The sequence below is a fragment of the Anabrus simplex genome, chromosome 8 (genome assembly GCF_040414725.1).
Source record: "Anabrus simplex isolate iqAnaSimp1 chromosome 8, ASM4041472v1, whole genome shotgun sequence".
Taxonomy (NCBI): domain Eukaryota; kingdom Metazoa; phylum Arthropoda; class Insecta; order Orthoptera; family Tettigoniidae; genus Anabrus; species Anabrus simplex.
In genome coordinates this window covers 127058946-127077099 of record NC_090272.1, presented here as the reverse complement: position 1 = coordinate 127077099, position 18154 = coordinate 127058946, and the positions used below count along the sequence as shown (strand labels likewise).

The 18154-nt window shown below is 44.6% G+C and overlaps 1 protein-coding gene across 1 annotated transcript in view; it reads left to right on the top strand.

Annotated features, from left to right (window-relative positions):
- LOC137501910 (von Willebrand factor C and EGF domain-containing protein-like) overlaps window positions 1-16773 on the top strand; it is a 94299-nt gene extending 77526 nt beyond the window's left edge. Inside the window, exons 5-6 of the mRNA XM_068229072.1 lie at window positions 14692-14826; window positions 16646-16773. Of these exons, the coding sequence (XP_068085173.1) occupies window positions 14692-14826; window positions 16646-16773 (263 nt within the window). The remainder of the gene's footprint in view (window positions 1-14691; window positions 14827-16645) is intronic.
- Window positions 16774-18154: the final 1381 nt, after the last annotated feature.

Here is an 18154-nt window from a genome sequence, read left to right as displayed (position 1 = left end):
AGCCACGTGCTTTTTTGACAGCTGTCATCCGCCATCTTTGAGCATGGTGCTGCCCTCTTTCGTCACCTATCATCGGCAGTGCTGCCATCTTGACGGGTCTAAACCTTAGTGCTACCAACTTAACCTCACTAGCGTGAGATAAACAAAGCCACGTGCAGCTGTCATCCGCCATCTTTGAGCATCGTGCTGCCCTCTTTAGCTACTTACCTTTGAAATGTGGTACGTTATCCGCCATCTTGCATCCGAAACCTCAGTGCTGCGCTCTATGTAGTGGCGGCAAATTCCATGTGCTCTTGTTTGGAAACAAAGCCACGTGCAGCTGTCATCTACCATCTTTAATCACCGTGCTGCCCTCTTTAGCTACTTACCTTTGACAGTTGTCATCCGCCATCTTGCATCGCCAACCTCAGTGCCGCACTCTATGTAGTGGCGGCAAATTCCACGTGCTCTTGTTTGGAAACAAATTCACGTGCTATTTTTCTGACAGCTGTCATCCGCCATCTTTGAGCACCGTGCTGCCCTCTTTAGCTACTTACCTTTGAAATGTGGTACGTCACAGCTGTCATCCGCCATCTTTAATCCAGAGAGAACAGTGCTGCAATCTATGTGGTGGCGGCAAATTCCACGTGCTTTACAAATCAACATGCTTTTTTGACAGCTGTCAACCGCCATCTTTAATCACCGTGCTGCCATCTATGTGGTGGCGGTAAATTCCACATGCTTTACAAACCTATATGCTCTTCTGACAGCTGTCATCCGCCATCTTTAATCCAGAGAGAACAGTGCTGCCCTCTATGTGGTGGCGGCAAATTCCACGTGCTCTTGTTTGGAAACAAAGCCATGTGCAGCTGTCATCCGCCATCTTTGAGCACCGTGCTGCGAGCAATTTCGTCAGTTGTCATCCGCCATCTTTAATCTACAGAACACCGTGCTGCCCTCTTTATGGCTACTACCTTAAGCACGTAGTAGCGGGCAATTTGAAAAGTTCTGTTAGCTATCATCCGCCATCTTTAATCACCGTGCTGCCATCTTTAGCTAGATACCTTTGAAATGTGGCGGCGGATAATTTGAAAAATGCTTTTTGACAGCAGCTATCTTTGAGCACCGTGCTACCCTCTATGTGGTGGCGGCAAATTCTACATGCTTTACAAACCCACGCGCTTTTTTTTTGACAGCCATCTTTAAGCAACAGAGTACAGTGCTGCCCTCTTTGTTGTGGCGGCAAATTCCACGTGCTCTTGTTTGGAAACAAAGCCACATGCTCTTTTGACAGCTGTCACCCGCCATCTTTAACCAACAGAGCACTATGCTGCGGGCAATTTCGTTAGCTGTCATCCGACATCTTTAATCAACAGAGCACCGTGCTGCCCTCATGCGGGGTAATTTCGTTAGCTGCCATCCGCCATCTTTAAACACCGTGCTGCCCTCTTTATGACTACTACCTTAAGCACGTAGTAGCGGGCAATTTCGTTAGCTGTCATCCGCTATCTTTGAGCACCGTGCTGCTCTCTGTAGTAGCGGGTAATTTGAAAAGTTCTGTTAGCTGTCATCCGCCATCTTTGAGCACCGTGCTGCCATCTATGTGGTGGCGGCAAATTCCACATGCTTTACAAACTCACGCGCAGCTGTCATCCACCATCTTACATCGCAAACCTCAGTGCTACACTCTATGTGGTAGCGGATAATTTAAAAAAAAGAAAAATTCTACAGCAGCCATCTCTCGACGCTAATTGCACAAGATGGTAGCTATACATGACTCCTTAAAGGTGCTCATGCAAGATGATCGCTATACATAGACGCCCTTGGGATGCTTGCGCAAGATGGCGGTTATACAAGGCTCCTTATGAGGGATGCTTGCGCGAGATGGTGGTTGCTCTTATGAGGCGGCTCAAGGATCCATGGCTAGAGACGCCCTAAGGATGCTTGCGCAAGATGGCGGATGCAAGATGGCGGCTATACATAGCTCCTTATGAGACAGCCAGTACAACATGTGATCAGAACATTGATTGATGTGTTCAGAACACAAAATAAGTAGAATCGAACACTGTACTCGATACAACATGTGATTAAAACATTGTGTGGTGTGTTCAGAACACTAATCGAACGCTGTATTAGGGGATACCTTTGTTTAGATTGAAACATAACAAGACTAGAATTGAACACTGCACATTGATTGATGTGTTCAGAACACAAAATAAGTAGAATCGAACACTGTACTCGATGTCGTTAACTTCAACATGTGATTAAAACATTGTCTGGTGTGTTCAGAACACTACATAAGTAGAATCGAACGCTGTATTAGGGGATACCTTTGTTCTAAGAAGATCAGATTGAAACATAACAAGACTAGAATTGAACACTGCACTCGATGTCGTTACATGTGATCAGAGCAATGATTGATGTGTTCAGATCACTAAACAAGTAGAACCGAACACTGTACAACATGTTAGGGGGATACCTTTGTTTAGATTGAAACATAACAAGACTAGAATTGAACACTGCACTCGATGTCGTTACATGTGATCAGAACAATGATTGATGTGTTCAGATCACGAAACAAGTAGAACCGAACACTGTACAACATGTTAGGGGATACCTTTGTTTAGATTGAAACTAACAAGACTAGAATCGAACACTGCACTCGATGTCGTTACATGTGACCCGATACAACATGTTAGGGGATACCTTTATCCTAAGAACCGAACACTGTACAACATGTTAGGGGATACCTTTGTTTAGATTGAAACTAACAAGACTAGAATCGAACACTGCACTCGATGTCGTTGCATGTGATCCGATACAACATGTTAGGGGATACCTTTGTTTAGATTGAAACATAGCAAGCCTAGAATCGAACATTGTTTGATGTGTTCAGTACAACTTCAATGATTAACATACACACTGTGCACATATCGCATAGCTAAAAACACACTGTGCACATATCGCATACCTAACACTTCAAATGATTTGCTTAGTACGAAAATACAAATAAAAAATCTATACCGCGTAGCTAACTCGTTCATCACACTGCTAAGACGCTTAGTAATTGTGAATACACTCATACGAAAATCAAGAAAGCACACTGTGTAGCCAACTCGCTCGGCACGAAAAAATCTATACCGCGTAGCTAACTCGTTCATCACACTGCTAAGACGCTTAGTAATTGTGAATACACTCATACGAAAATCAAGAAAGCACACTGCGTAGCCGACTCGCTCGGCTCACTCGCTTAGTAATTGCAACACACACGGATAAGAATGTTCCGAGATACTTACATGTTTTTTAAGGGGGGTGAAAGATCATAAATTATATGTACACACATGTTGTCTCCTCCAAGTTGTAAGATGAAATAGACGCAGTACTGCGAGTTTCCACTCTAGCTGGCGAACGGAAGTAGCATGATATCTCAGCAAAAAATAAAAATACGCGTGAGCTTGTAAGTCAGACACAATGATGGATACCGCGATTCAAATCCTGGTAACTTATGCCGTCGGGAAGGGCATCCGGCTAGATCATGTAATGACGATCGCGCAGGCCCCCTCGCCTAGCATTTACGGCTTCTAGTTCGAACCCGCTATCCCCGAAGTAGCGAGAATGATTGAAGAGTGTTTTAGTGTGATTCATTTGTTGGATGGAGGCGTTAAGCTGCCTTCTTCGGTAGGAGTAGGCTATGTCGGGATATCGATTTAAAATCCTAGTCAGGAAGGGCAGCCGGTCGTAAAACTATGGTGTGAGGCGGGGTGTGCAAAAAAGCTAGCAATAAGTAAGGGCTGTTGATGGGGACGTTAAACCTTGTGCAGACTCCTTCGAAAATTATTTTTTGAGTACAAGTGTGTTGATGCTGATTCATTTGTCGGATGGAGGCAATAAGCCTTGTGCAGGCTTCTTCAGTGGAGTAGGCTATGTATCGGTACCGGGATATCTAGTTATAAAACCCGCTACAACAAATTTATCGCGTATACTGCGATTTAAAATCCTAGTCAGGAAGGGCAGCCGGTCGTATAAAACTATGGTGTGAGGCGGGGTGTGCAAAAAAGCCAGCATTAAGTAAGGGCTGTTGATAGGAGGCGTTAAACCATGTGCAAGCTCCTTCACCAGGAGAAGCCTACATGCCGGTACCGTGCAGGTTCTTTCGATAGGAGTAGGCACTGTGTGTGTTTTAACCTCTCCGTACAATCATGATAGTTTACGTTAGGAACTTACATAGGCTAAATGCTACACATTCCGTGGCAGAGCCGGGAATCGAACTCGGTCGAAAATTATTTTTTGAGTACAAGAGTGTTGATGCTGATTCATTTGTCGGATGGAGGCAATAAGCCTTGTGCAGGCTTCTTCAGTGGAGTAGGCTATGTATCGGTACCGGGATATCTAGTTATAAAACCCGCTACAACAAATTTATCGCGTATACTGCGATTTAAAATCCTAGTCAGGAAGGGCAGCCGGTCGTATAAAACTATGGTGTGAGGCGGGGTGTGCAAAAAAGCCAGCATTAAGTAAGGGCTGTTGATAGGGGGCGTTAAACCATGTGCAAGCTCCTTCACCAGGAGAAGCCTACATGCCGGTACCGTGCAGGTTCTTTCGATAGGAGTAGGCACTGTGTGTGTTTTAACCTCTCCGTACAATCATGATAGTTTACGTTAGGAACTTACATAGGCTAAATGCTACACATTCCGTGGCAGAGCCGGGAATCGAACTCGGACCTCCGAGGGTAGCAGCTAACTACTACACCACAGAGGAGGACTATTTCAGAATATTTTACAACCTTAATTGGTACTGTGTTTTAAGAGCTTGAATGGTACTCAGCTAAGAAGTCCTTCGCGAGTTACAAGCCGCTTATCAGCATGTAGTGTCCTCGTTCAAGGCCGAGCCGGAAGATACGTGTACAATTTCAGCTAACACACGCATTCCGCTGCTCGCTCTGCGCTGATACGACTTCATGGACAGTAGAACAAACCTATAGCCTACAGTATGCATGCCTCTCACCCGGTAGTCTCGGGTTCGATTCTCTTGGGGATAAAAATGTGTTTAAATCACATGAATGTGTTGAGTTGTCCTTCCTGATGCAAAACTAGCAGTATCTAACCTCATACACCATAGTTTTACGACCGGTTGCCCTTCCTGACAACTCGGATTAAGAATCTGTTTTGTTTTAAGACTAGTTGTCCTTCCTGATGCAAAATTGGCAGTATCTAAGCTCTTACATCATACGCTATGGTTTTCGGCCGGTTGCCCTTCCTGACAACTCGGATTTAGAATCTGTCGAGAATCGGGGGTTTTACAGCTAGATGTTAAATCACGAACTATTGTTTTACTGCTGGATGCCCTTCCTGACTAGGATTTTAAATCGATATCCCGACATAGCCTACTCCTACCGAAGAAGGCAGCTTAACGCCTCCATCCAACAAATGAATCACACTAAAACACTCTTCAATCATTCTCGCTACTTCGGATGATAGCGGGTTCGAACTGGAAGCTGTAAATGCTAGGCGAGGGACCTGCGCGATCGTCATTGCATGATCTAGCCGGATGCCCTTCCCGACGGTATAAGTTGCTAGGATTTGAATCGCGTACCCCGACTAGAAGAAGCCTGCACATAGCTTAACGCCTCCATCCGACGAATGAATCACCCTCAACACTCTCCAATCATTCTCGCTACTTCGGGGATAGCGGGTTCGAACTAGAAGCCGTAAATGCTAGGCGAGGGGGCCTGCGCGATCGTCATTACATGATCTAGCCGGATGCCCTTCCCGACGGCATAAGTTACCAGGATTTGAATCGCGGTATCCATCATTGTGTCTGACTTGCAAGCTCACGCGTATTTTTATTTTTTGCTGAGATATCATGCTACTTCCGTTCGCCAGCTAGAGTGGAACCTCGCAGTACTGCGTCTATTTCATCTTACAACTTGGAGGAGACAACATGTGTGTACATATAATTTATGATCTTTCACCCCCCTTAAAAAACATGTAAGTATCTCGGAACATTCTTATCCGTGTGTGTTGCAATTACTAAGCGAGTGAGCCGAGCGAGTCGGCTACGCAGTGTGCTTTCTTGATTTTCGTATGAGTGTATTCACAATTACTAAGCGTCTTAGCAGTGTGATGAACGAGTTAGCTACGCGGTATAGATTTTTCGTGCCGAGCGAGTTGGCTACGCAGTGTGCTTTCTTGATTTTCGTATGAGTGTATTCACAATTACTAAGCGTCTTAGCAGTGTGATGAACGAGTTAGCTACGCGGTATAGATTTTTTTATTTTTATTTTCGTACTAAGCAAATCATTTGAAGTGTTAGGTATGCGATATGTGCACAGTGTGTTTTTAGCTATGCGATATGTGCACAGTGTGTATGTTAATCATTGAAGTTGTACTGAACACATCAAACAATGTTCGATTCTAGGCTTGCTATGTTTCAATCTAAACAAAGGTATCCCCTAACATGTTGTATCGGATCACATGTAACGACATCGAGTGCAGTGTTCGATTCTAGTCTTGTTAGTTTCAATCTAAACAAAGGTATCCCCTAACATGTTGTACAGTGTTCGGTTCTTAGGATAAAGGTATCCCCTAACATGTTGTATCGGGTCACATGTAACGACATCGAGTGCAGTGTTCGATTCTAGTCTTGTTAGTTTCAATCTAAACAAAGGTATCCCCTAACATGTTGTACAGTGTTCGGTTCTACTTGTTTCGTGATCTGAACACATCAATCATTGTTCTGATCACATGTAACGACATCGAGTGCAGTGTTCAATTCTAGTCTTGTTATGTTTCAATCTAAACAAAGGTATCCCCCTAACATGTTGTACAGTGTTCGGTTCTACTTGTTTAGTGATCTGAACACATCAATCATTGTTCTGATCACATGTAACGACATCGAGTGCAGTGTTCAATTCTAGTCTTGTTATGTTTCAATCTGATCTTCTTAGAACAAAGGTATCCCCTAATACAGCGTTCGATTCTACTTATGTAGTGTTCTGAACACACCAGACAATGTTTTAATCACATGTTGAAGTTAACGACATCGAGTACAGTGTTCGATTCTACTTATTTTGTGTTCTGAACACATCAATCAATGTGCAGTGTTCAATTCTAGTCTTGTTATGTTTCAATCTAAACAAAGGTATCCCCTAATACAGCGTTCGATTAGTGTTCTGAACACACCACACAATGTTTTAATCACATGTTGTATCGAGTACAGTGTTCGATTCTACTTATTTTGTGTTCTGAACACATCAATCAATGTTCTGATCACATGTTGTACTGGCTGTCTCATAAGGAGCTATGTATAGCCGCCATCTTGCATCCGCCATCTTGCGCAAGCATCCTTAGGGCGTCTCTAGCCATGGATCCTTGAGCCGCCTCATAAGAGCAACCACCATCTCGCGCAAGCATCCCTCATAAGGAGCCTTGTATAACCGCCATCTTGCGCAAGCATCCCAAGGGCGTCTATGTATAGCGATCATCTTGCATGAGCACCTTTAAGGAGTCATGTATAGCTACCATCTTGTGCAATTAGCGTCGAGAGATGGCTGCTGTAGAATTTTTCTTTTTTTTAAATTATCCGCTACCACATAGAGTGTAGCACTGAGGTTTGCGATGTAAGATGGTGGATGACAGCTGCGCGTGAGTTTGTAAAGCATGTGGAATTTGCCGCCACCACATAGATGGCAGCACGGTGCTCAAAGATGGCGGATGACAGCTAACAGAACTTTTCAAATTACCCGCTACTACAGAGAGCAGCACGGTGCTCAAAGATAGCGGATGACAGCTAACGAAATTGCCCGCTACTACGTGCTTAAGGTAGTAGTCATAAAGAGGGCAGCACGGTGTTTAAAGATGGCGGATGGCAGCTAACGAAATTACCCCGCATGAGGGCAGCATGGTGCTCTGTTGATTAAAGATGTCGGATGACAGCTAACGAAATTGCCCGCAGCATAGTGCTCTGTTGGTTAAAGATGGCGGGTGACAGCTGTCAAAAGAGCATGTGGCTTTGTTTCCAAACAAGAGCACGTGGAATTTGCCGCCACAACAAAGAGGGCAGCACTGTACTCTGTTGCTTAAAGATAACGTACCACATTTCAAAGGTAAGTAGCTAAAGAGGGCAGCACGATGCTCAAAGATGGCGGATGACAGCTGTCAAAAAAGCACGTGGCTGTCAAAAAAACACGTGGCTGTCAAAAAGCACGTGGGTTTGTTTACCTCGCGCTAGTTAGGTTAAGTTGGTACCACTAAGGTTTAGGTCCGTCAAGATGGCAGTACTGAGGTTAGCGATGCGTTGTTGTCTGTCAAAAAGCACGTGGCTTTGTTTACAAATCTGTTGAAAAGCATGTGGCTGTCAAAAAGCACGTGGCTTTGTTTACCTCATGCTAGTTAGGTTAAGTTGGTACTATTAAGGTTTAGGCCCGTCAAGATGGCAGTACTGAGGTTAGCGATGCGTTGTTGTCCGTCAAAAAGCACGTGGCTGTCAAAAAACACGTGGGTTTGTTTACCTCACGCTAGTTAGGTTAAGTTGGCACTAGTGAGGTTTAGGCCCGTCAAGATGGCAGCAGTGAGGTTAGCGTTGCGTTGTTGTCGATGACAGCTGTCAAAAAGCACGTGGCTTTGTTTACAAATTCAAATCTCCCGCCAAAATTCAAATTTCCCGCCAAAATTCAAATTTCCCGCGGGCGGCGGCGGAGGAGGAGGCGGCGGAGGAGGCGGCGGGAGGAGGAGGAGGCGCCCGAACTCTCCCATTATACTACTAATATAGAATGCTCTTCTTCAAGATGTTTCAACTTCCTTAATTCTTTCTCTCTGGCGTCTCCTATGATCTCTCAATAATTTTCCGAATGTAGTCTGTTGTGGTGTCTTTCAATAGACGATTTTCTTACGCACGTAATTATCGCCCCTCAGATTAAGCATTTGGCGTTAGGCCTATCGTCACGACAGACAAAAAAATACGAAAGTTCCCAGTTCGATTGAAATGGACTTTCGGCAGTCTTTGCTTTTTTCGAAACAGGTTGCTCCATTATTTTGTTGTTGTCGTGCGCTTATCCATTTCACTGATAAACACGTTGTCTACCACCAAACGCTTCGTCACTCTCAGCACACGACACCATCCGAGCCAAGCCGAGTTCCACCGAGGTGGGCCGATGCACAGTGCACAGAGCCTATGCACCTCGCTCTGCACGCGTGAGACCTTCGGCGTTTGAGAGCCCCTGGTGTAGCTGTTAGTTTGTATTCTGTTAGTGCCTCACTAACTGCAGACCTGAAGATGGCTTTCCATGGTTTCCTCATTTTACCACCAGGAAAGTGCTGGGTCTGTACCTTAATTAAATCCACGATCACTTCATTCCCAGTCCTACTTGTTTCCTAACCGATAGTCGTAAAATAATCTTGTCCATGTTGGAGCGTTGTTAAAACATTAGCAAGAAAATAGTCATTTGCGAAGCAGGCCCTAAAGGCCGCTTAACAGTTCGGGAGAAAACTCATAGAAAGAGTGCTCATGCTTATAATTTAATTCTGTGAGTAATAAATCATTGTGGGATTTCAAAATGTTGTAAGATCTTGAAAGATGGCTCATAATTCCAGGACTTCGGAAAAATAAAATTGTTCTTGTAATATCATGTTTGATTAAATAATTATATGTTATGACATAGCATTACTAAATGGTAAGTCTGGCAGATAAATCTACGAAATCTACTACAATGTGTTCTAAACATCGGCAGACTTTACGGAATGTACACTGAACACAACAACACGGTTCAACCCAGAAGAAGGACTAGAGAACTCAACAGACCGTGAAAGCTCCACATCTAAGATATCCATCTATATATATATTATGAAAATCCACAGCCTGTTTCCAGTCATTCGACCGGGTCAGGAATGGAATGAATGAAGCCTCATCTAGTGGCGAGTATGGGAACTGTGCCGGTTGCCGAAGCCTGTCGCACTCCTCTGGGGCAATGATTAATGAATGACAGATGAAATGAAATGACATTGGAGAATGTTGCTGGAATGAAATATGACAGGAAAATCAGAATACCTGGAGAAAAACCTGTCCCGCCTTCGCTTTGTCCAGCACAAATCTCACATGGAGTGCCCGAGAACCACGGAAGCCAGCGGTGAGTGGCCGGTGCGCTGCCGCCCGAGCCGTGGAGGTTCTTTAATGTTTTATAATAGAAGTTAATTTTGATTTTCAGCAAAATCTGTCCTCACTATGTGAAATGATGTAGAAAATCACTATTTTCTATGGGGTTTATGTTCTGTCGCGAGTGACGGACACATTTTTTTTGGGAGCTCGACAGTGAACCTATCGGTTGGTTTTCTTTTTGGGTAGATTTTGACACTTTCGAGAGATGGTGCCTTTGACTATGGCCGCTACGAAATGACCTAAACCAAACCAAACCAAACCCCATGGCACTATAGCCCTTGAAGGGCCATGGCTACCAAGCGACCACTGCTCAGCCCGGAGGCCTGCAGATTGCGAGGTGTCGTGTGGTCAGCACGACGAATCCTCTCGGCCGTTATTCTTGGCTTTCTAGACCGGGGCTGCTATCTCACCGTCAGATAGCTCCTCAATTCTTATCACGTAGGCTGAGTGGACCTCGAACCAGCCCTCAGGTCCAGGTAAAAATCCCTGACCTGGCCGGGGATCGAACCCGGGGCCTCCGGGTTAGAGGCAGGCACGCTGCCCTTACACCACGGACGAAACGACCTACCTGTGTGAAACCATCGTTGAATGCTTAAAATTGAGATTATGCAAGGTGTCTGAGGCTGCTTCTCAGTGTAAGCCCAGGCTCGGTGAACAGAGAGCGCACCAGTCCCAGTCTAGAGTGTCTGAGGCCGCACTAGGTTTAGCTGGCAGAGAGAACGCCATTCTAGATCTAGGTCGTATGAGACTATTTTTAACGTAGACTTATATTCCTCGACAATGGGTACAAGGAAATAATTTTTTAAAGACGCTTTTAATGCTTGGTAGAACGGTTTTTTCGCAGAGCGAATTCAACTTGCGATTATGTTCAGTGTCTCAATTGGCAGATAAAAGAGGAGGATACCTGTCGGAAAATAAATCTGAAACGTAGTTTTCATGAAATAGCGCTTTAAAGGAAGGCAAAATTTGCGCTAAATATCTGACGTCACACGCATACTCTGTTATAAGATGGCGCTGTGTTGACTTGCGCGCTGAGATGGAGGTTAGCTGTCGTTCTGGATACATCGTGGTCAGTTGTGTGTTATTTCTAATATTTAAGTCTACGAAGCCCCCAAAACTCTACTACGGCCATTACAATAGTGACAGCCTACCGCCAATTTTTATAATGTTGTTTCAACGTGCCACTCTTTAGGATTTCCGCAGACCCCGAAGAGCCGGAAATTTTGTGCCGCAAGAGTTCATTTGTGTGCAGGTAGGCCCCATATCTACCGACACGATGATAACATCTATCTGAGGAGGGATCAAAACCACCACCTTGACCACAGCTCTACTATCAAACCAATTCAGCACAGCAAGACTTTTTCAGCGGGCTAGATGAGGGAGGCTCTGTGCCCACATAATGTATTAAAACATGTTATGTAATTTTCGACAAATTTTCATTATGTCCATCGTTATATCACAACATAGTAAGCAAAACCGTCCACCATTTTTTAAATTTATTTAATCCCTTTACCCTCCAGGGTTACTTCTTCCCCCTTATTCAGTGAGAGATCGTACGTCTATCGTCTCAAGGGCAGTGCCCTAGAGCGTGAGACATTTGGTCGGGGAAATACAACTGGGTAAGTGGACTAGTACCTCGCCGAGGCGCCCTCACCTGCTGAGCTGAACGAAGGCCTTATGGGGGATGGAAAGATCGGAAGGGATGGGTAAGAAACGGGGAAGGAAGCGGCCGTAGCCTTTAGTTAGATGTCATCCTGACACTTGCCTGAAGAAGAAGTGGGAAACCATGGAAAATCATTTGGAGAATGGCTGAGTGGACCTCGTTCCAGCTCTCGAACCACTTTTCAAATTTTGTGGCAGAGCCGAGAATCGAATCCGGACCTCCGGGGCTGGCAGCTAATCACACTAACTACTATACCACAGAGGTGGACGCCACCGTTTATGAGACGACTAAATTCAGAATCAAATTAGAGTAGAAACAGTTCTGCAGGACCAAAATCGCGTGTCAGCGATCAAACGGATTATATGAGGGCGAAGCAAAAAGTAAGTTACAGTAGCTCGCCGTGAGATTACGCTGTCTTTCGTGGTCGTGGCCATTGCGGAGGAAGCTACAGTAACTGCTGATACGCCCATAGGAAGGTTGATGTGGTATCCTGTCGTATTGTGTGTGTGTGCAGAGATGGCTAGGCTCAATGGCGCGTCAACTGGATGTTCACTCCAAATTGGAGGTGTGTGCAGCGATCAGAATTCTATGGGCTAAACGGTTCAATTGCACGGACATTCATCGTGAAATCAGTTGCATTTGGTGAGCGTGCAATTTCTCGCCCAGTATTTTAAAGTGATGTAAGCAATTTGACGTCGAACGCGCGGATCTCATGGACGAATATCGCGAAGACAGGCTCGCAACGTCCAGTGCCGTTGCAAATGTTGATCGTGTGGTTGGGATTATTAGAGAGAATCGGCGCATAACACTGTAGGAAATTGCCGACATGCTGAACATTTCGTAACACAAAGTGTTCTCTCTTGTTCACCAGCACCTTGGATTTCGTAAACTGTGTCAGAAATGAGTCCCACGTCTGCTCACCGATGTTCACAAGGGACAACGTTTCCAATCGTCACTGATTTTTTTTGCTACGGTATTCTGTGGAGGGCAACGTGTTCCTGCGGCGAATCATCATAGAGGATGAAACGTGGGTTCACCACTTCAACCCCCCCCCCCCCCGCAGACAAAGAGAACATCGATGGAATGGGTGCACACCACATCACCACCACGGATGAAGGCCAAGGTCCAACCTTCAGCAGGAAAGGTAATGGCGACAGTGTTCTTTGACATGGAGGGTGTAGTGCACGTGGAATTTATGCCGAAATTCAGGACAATCTACTCTTCATCATATTGTCAAACATTGAACCGGTTGTGTAAGGCAATAAAAAGGAAAGTGGCGGGGAAAACTGAGCGCCGGTGTGATTTTGTTGCACGACAACGCAACATCTCACAATGCCCATCAAACTTCCGAACTGCTGCAGCCATTCAAGTGGGAGTATGGCAACACCCTCCATACAGTCCAGAGTTAGCGCCATGCGATAATCATGTGTTCGGAGCTGAAAAAAGGATATCGGTGGACGACGATTCCGAAATGATGAGGAGGTGGTGATGTCGCGTGTACCCATTCCATCGATGTTCTCTTTGTTTCTGGATGAAGTTGTGGACCCCCGTTTCATCCCCTATGATGATTCGCTGCAGCAAGTCGTTGCCCTCCACATAATAACGTTGCAAAAATGCCAGTGTCGATTGGAAACATTGTGCCTTGTGAACATCGGTGAGCAGACGTGGGACCCACCTTTGACACAGTTTACGAAATCCAAGGTGCTGGTGAACAATGGAGAACACACTGTCATACGAAATGTTCAGCATGCTGGTGGTTCATAGCGCTGGAGGTGATTCCTACGCATCCGAAATAGAAAAGTTGGTTGACCGTTCCGAGAAATTACAGTATCTTGGGGACTATGTAGAAAAGTGAACTTACGTGGTATGTTGTCATAGCAGTGTAGGGGATTTAATAAATGGCCATAACTTGGAAGTGTAACTTGCTTTCTGATTCGCCCTCGTAGATTTTAAGTTTGCTATAGAAACATTCATGTAATCACTAACTATTTGCGTCCATAGCGTAACGGTTAGCATTATTACCTGCCGTTCTCGGAGGTCCGGATTCGATTCTCGATACTGCCAGAAACTTAAGAATGGCAGGAGAATTGGTATGTGGTTGAAATGGAACAAGCAGCTCATCTCCATTAGGTGTGTGCATGAAAAGAACTGCACCACCTCAGGATGAGGACACGAGTTTACTTTATCGCTAAACCTTATGTCTCATACTTGTAATACTGAAATGAAAATGAAAACCTACAACCTGTTTTCCAGTCATTGACCGGGTCAGGGATGTAATGAATGAAGCAGATATAGGCTGCTAGTACGATGGGGTCGCCACTCCCAAAGTGATTTATTAATGAATGATATATGCTATGAAATGAGAATGGAGAGTGTTGCTGGAATGAAAGATGACAGGGAAAACCGGAGTACCCGGAGAAAAACCTGTCCCGCCTCCGCTTTCTCCAGCACAAATCTCACATGGAGTGACCGGGATTTGAACCACGGTATCCAGCGGTGAGAGGCCGACGCGCTGCCGTCTGAGCCACGGAGGCTCACTTGTAATACTATTACCCTGTATTTAATAAATATTTGTTGAAATAATGTAAGTTAAAATAATATAATAAATTGATGTGTATAGAAATATAATTGTATGATGAAAGAAAGATTAAAAGAAATGACAAAAGAACATTTTTATTTCAGACGCTTCACGCCTTAAAAGTTAACGGCAGTCCTCCGCCGATATTTTTGTAACTCAAAGAAGACCTGTCCACCTCTTCCACTGCGTTCGTCACACTGAAGGACTACTTCTCTGACCAATCCATCGTTGACGAATGTGATGATGTAATATGATGTTGATGATGATGATGATGATGAAAAATTTGGCTCTACAAATGTAATTTTAACACTTGTTTCAGCCTCGAACTCAACTTTCGGCTGGGGGGGCTTTGATTTCACCTGTACGAACGGCAACAGTAGCTTTTTGGAAGGTGAAATATTTTCTCCAATGGAGCAGCCATGCAAAAGGTGTATGTGTCAGCGAGGATATAACGGTAAGAATATAGTTTCAGATAACGCTGGTATCATTTGCAAACAAATCGAGGTATCCTGTCTTAGGCAGGGGTCACCAGATTGCACTTACAGTATGCAATGCGCAGGGCACTTCAGTGTTGGATGGTGATGGAGCGTGGGGAGGGATGTTACCAGTCATTGCCTACGAGTCAGCAAACCGAGCGGTTTATGTCGCGTAGCTTTGAGCATACTTTCGGGAGATGAAGGGTTTGGTCGCCACTGTTGGCAGCCCTGAAGATGGTGTCCCGTGGTCTCTCATTTTCATAGCAGACAAATGCTGGGACTATATCTTAATTAACGCCACGTTCGAAAACCTTCGTTGTGCTAGTGTGACATTAAAACCCATTAATGCCCACTGGGTCGAAAAGGACCCGGTGATTTTACAATTATATTAGGAACTGTCTATCCATTTTTGACGTTTGTTATTCTGTCTGCTCCACTCGCTATAATACATTTCGCATATTGTCATTCTTGGTAAACTGCAGGCAATTTGCATTCTTGAGCTAGATGTGGAAGTGTGTTGGTGAACTGAGAAGTCTTCTGCAGCCAGCATGTTGAAAAACGTAAGTACAACTGAACTTGTTTAAGTCTTATGTAATTCAATAATGTGTTCTGTATTTGGATTTTACTGAGATTATTTATCACATATAAAATATATATCAAACCTTATGGTTTAGTTTTAACTGGCCGAATTATGGATGAGTCGAAAACGACCCATTGGACAGGATAAAAAAAGTAACTTTAGCTGAAATTGGGGATTTATGACTATCATGTACTCTTATATTAACTGCCACCCCCGGAGGCCCGGGTTCGATTCCAGCTCTGCCACGAAATTTGAAAAGTGGTACAAGGGTTGGAACGGGGTCCACTCAGCCTCGGGAGGTCAACTGAGTAGAGGTGGGTTCAATTCCCACCTCAGCCATCCTGGAAGTGGTTTTCCGTGGTTTTCCACTTCTCCTCCAGGCGAATGCCGGGATGGTACCTAACTTAAGGCTACGGCTGCTTCCTTTCCTCTTCCTTGCCTATCCCTTCCAATCTTCCCATCCCTCCACAAGGCCCCTGTTCAGCATAGCAAGTGAGGCCGCCTGGGTGAGGTACTGGTCATACTCCCCAGTTGTATTCGCCGACCAAGAGTCTGAAGCTCCAGGACACTGCCCCTGAGGCGGTAGAGGTGGGATCCCTCGCTAAGTCCGAGGGAAAAACCGAACCTGGAGGGTAAACAGATGATGATGATGATGATGTACTCTTATCATGCCATATCATTTTTACACAACTGCAGTTTTTATTTAGGATTGGAACAAATGTTTTAGGAATACGAATTCTACGAACACTGCTAAATTTTGGAATTCATAGTCAAAAGACATCACAGTCATGGAGTAGCATGAAAGTGATTCCGAATATCTCATCTCACTGACCTAATTCTAATCCATTTCTTTTGTTGTTTATAGTGGCCTATTGAGTCATGTAGTAATAGCACTGCTGTTCGGCCCCATGGTGTAGGCGGCAACGCGTCCGCCTGTCACCCGGCGGCCCCGGGTTCGATTCCCGACCGGGACAGAGGTTTTTAATTGTAAATGATTAATATCCCTGGCCTGGGACTGGGTGTCTGTGTCGTCCTTAACCTTCCTTTCCTCACATTCAACACTCTCCACTTCCGCAATTGCACTTACACGCAGGTTCCTTTCATATGGTGAAAGTAGTGGCAAAAGATCTACAGAGGTCGACGCCACGAACAAATATCATTTTTTTAAAAAGCACTGCTAGATGAGGAATATATTCCGGATGATATATCGCCTCCAGATGATCAGAGAGTTGACGCAGATGATGACACTGGAGAAGATGAATGCAACGACCCAGATTGTTTGAGTTGTGGGCTGTTGGAAGCCTCTGCAGAAATTGTTATCAGTGGTGTGAATGTTAACTGTTGAAAATATGCCTCCATGCTTCGCAGTTCCATCGGCAAATGAAGAGGCTTCCTTTACGGATACACGAGGATTCAAGGGGGGCATCAATGTACCAGCATCCATAAAGGAAAGGACAAACGGGATATGAAAATTAGGGATTTAGGATTTCGGAGACATGTAGTCCAAGCCTTGTTAAAAATGTGTGGAAAACCATACCTGAGTCCCAGGCCTCATCAGCATTTTGCAGTGTAAGAGGAGAATTGAAGATACTACCCGAATTCATGCAGCTCAACATATTACTTTCACTGATCAGCCGCGTAGAAGATGAGCGCAGTGCTCCAACAAATTAGTGAAAGTCTGCAAAAACTGCTCCGTTCATTGCATAGCAAATGTTTTGCAGTTTTCATGATGTGTAATTCCCGTGTACTCTTTTGTGAAACCTCAAAAAGTTTAAACAGTGAATGTGAAACAATTTTCAAAACTAAGTCAGAACAAGTGAACTCTGTGCAGCATGCATTGTTTGTAACTTTAATAGACAAGAATGTATTTATTTTGATCAAGATGAAATGAAATGTCGTATGGCTTTTAGTGCCGGGATATCCCAGGACGGGTTTGGCTCGCCAGGTGCAGGTCTTTCTATTTGACTCCCGTAGGAGACCTGCGCGTTGTGATGAGGGTGAAATTATGATGAAGACAACACATACACCCAGCCCCCGTGCCATTGGAATTAACCAATTAAGGTTAAAATCCCCGACCCGGCCGAGAATCGAACCCGGGACCCTCTGAACCGAAGGCCAGTACGCTGACCGTTCAGCCAACGAGTCGGACTTGATCAAGAAAATTCATGTATTTAAAATAATTAGCCACATAATCTTGATAACAACTATATAAGAGATCATGCCAACTGGGTCATTTTCGACCCAGAATATACACAGAATATGCAGTAATTTAAAATTTGTACTAATTGTTATGTTAGAGTCTTTTTTTTTAAATAAGCATAAATGATCAAAATTGATGAGAAAAAAAGTTTCGGGCATAAGTGGGTTTTGAAGCCCTAGCAAAAGGGAGAAAGCAGTGTCCAAGGAATGTTTTGCATATTCTGGCTTAGAGCATATTTTATTTTACTATATATATGTGTGTGTATTACAAAGAGTATACAGGGTGGTCGTAAACTGCGTAAACTGGGTATATGTGCGTTAGAGGATTGGCCATACTATTAAATAATTCACCGGGCGAGTTGGCTGTGCGGTTGGGAGCGCGCAGCTGTGAGCTCGCATCCGGGAGATAGTGGGTTCGAACCCCACTGTCGGCAGCCCTGAAGATGGTTTTCCGTGGTTTCTCATTTTCACCTTTCCTGTCCCACCGTCGCCGTAAGACCTATCTATGTCGTTGCGACGTAAAACAA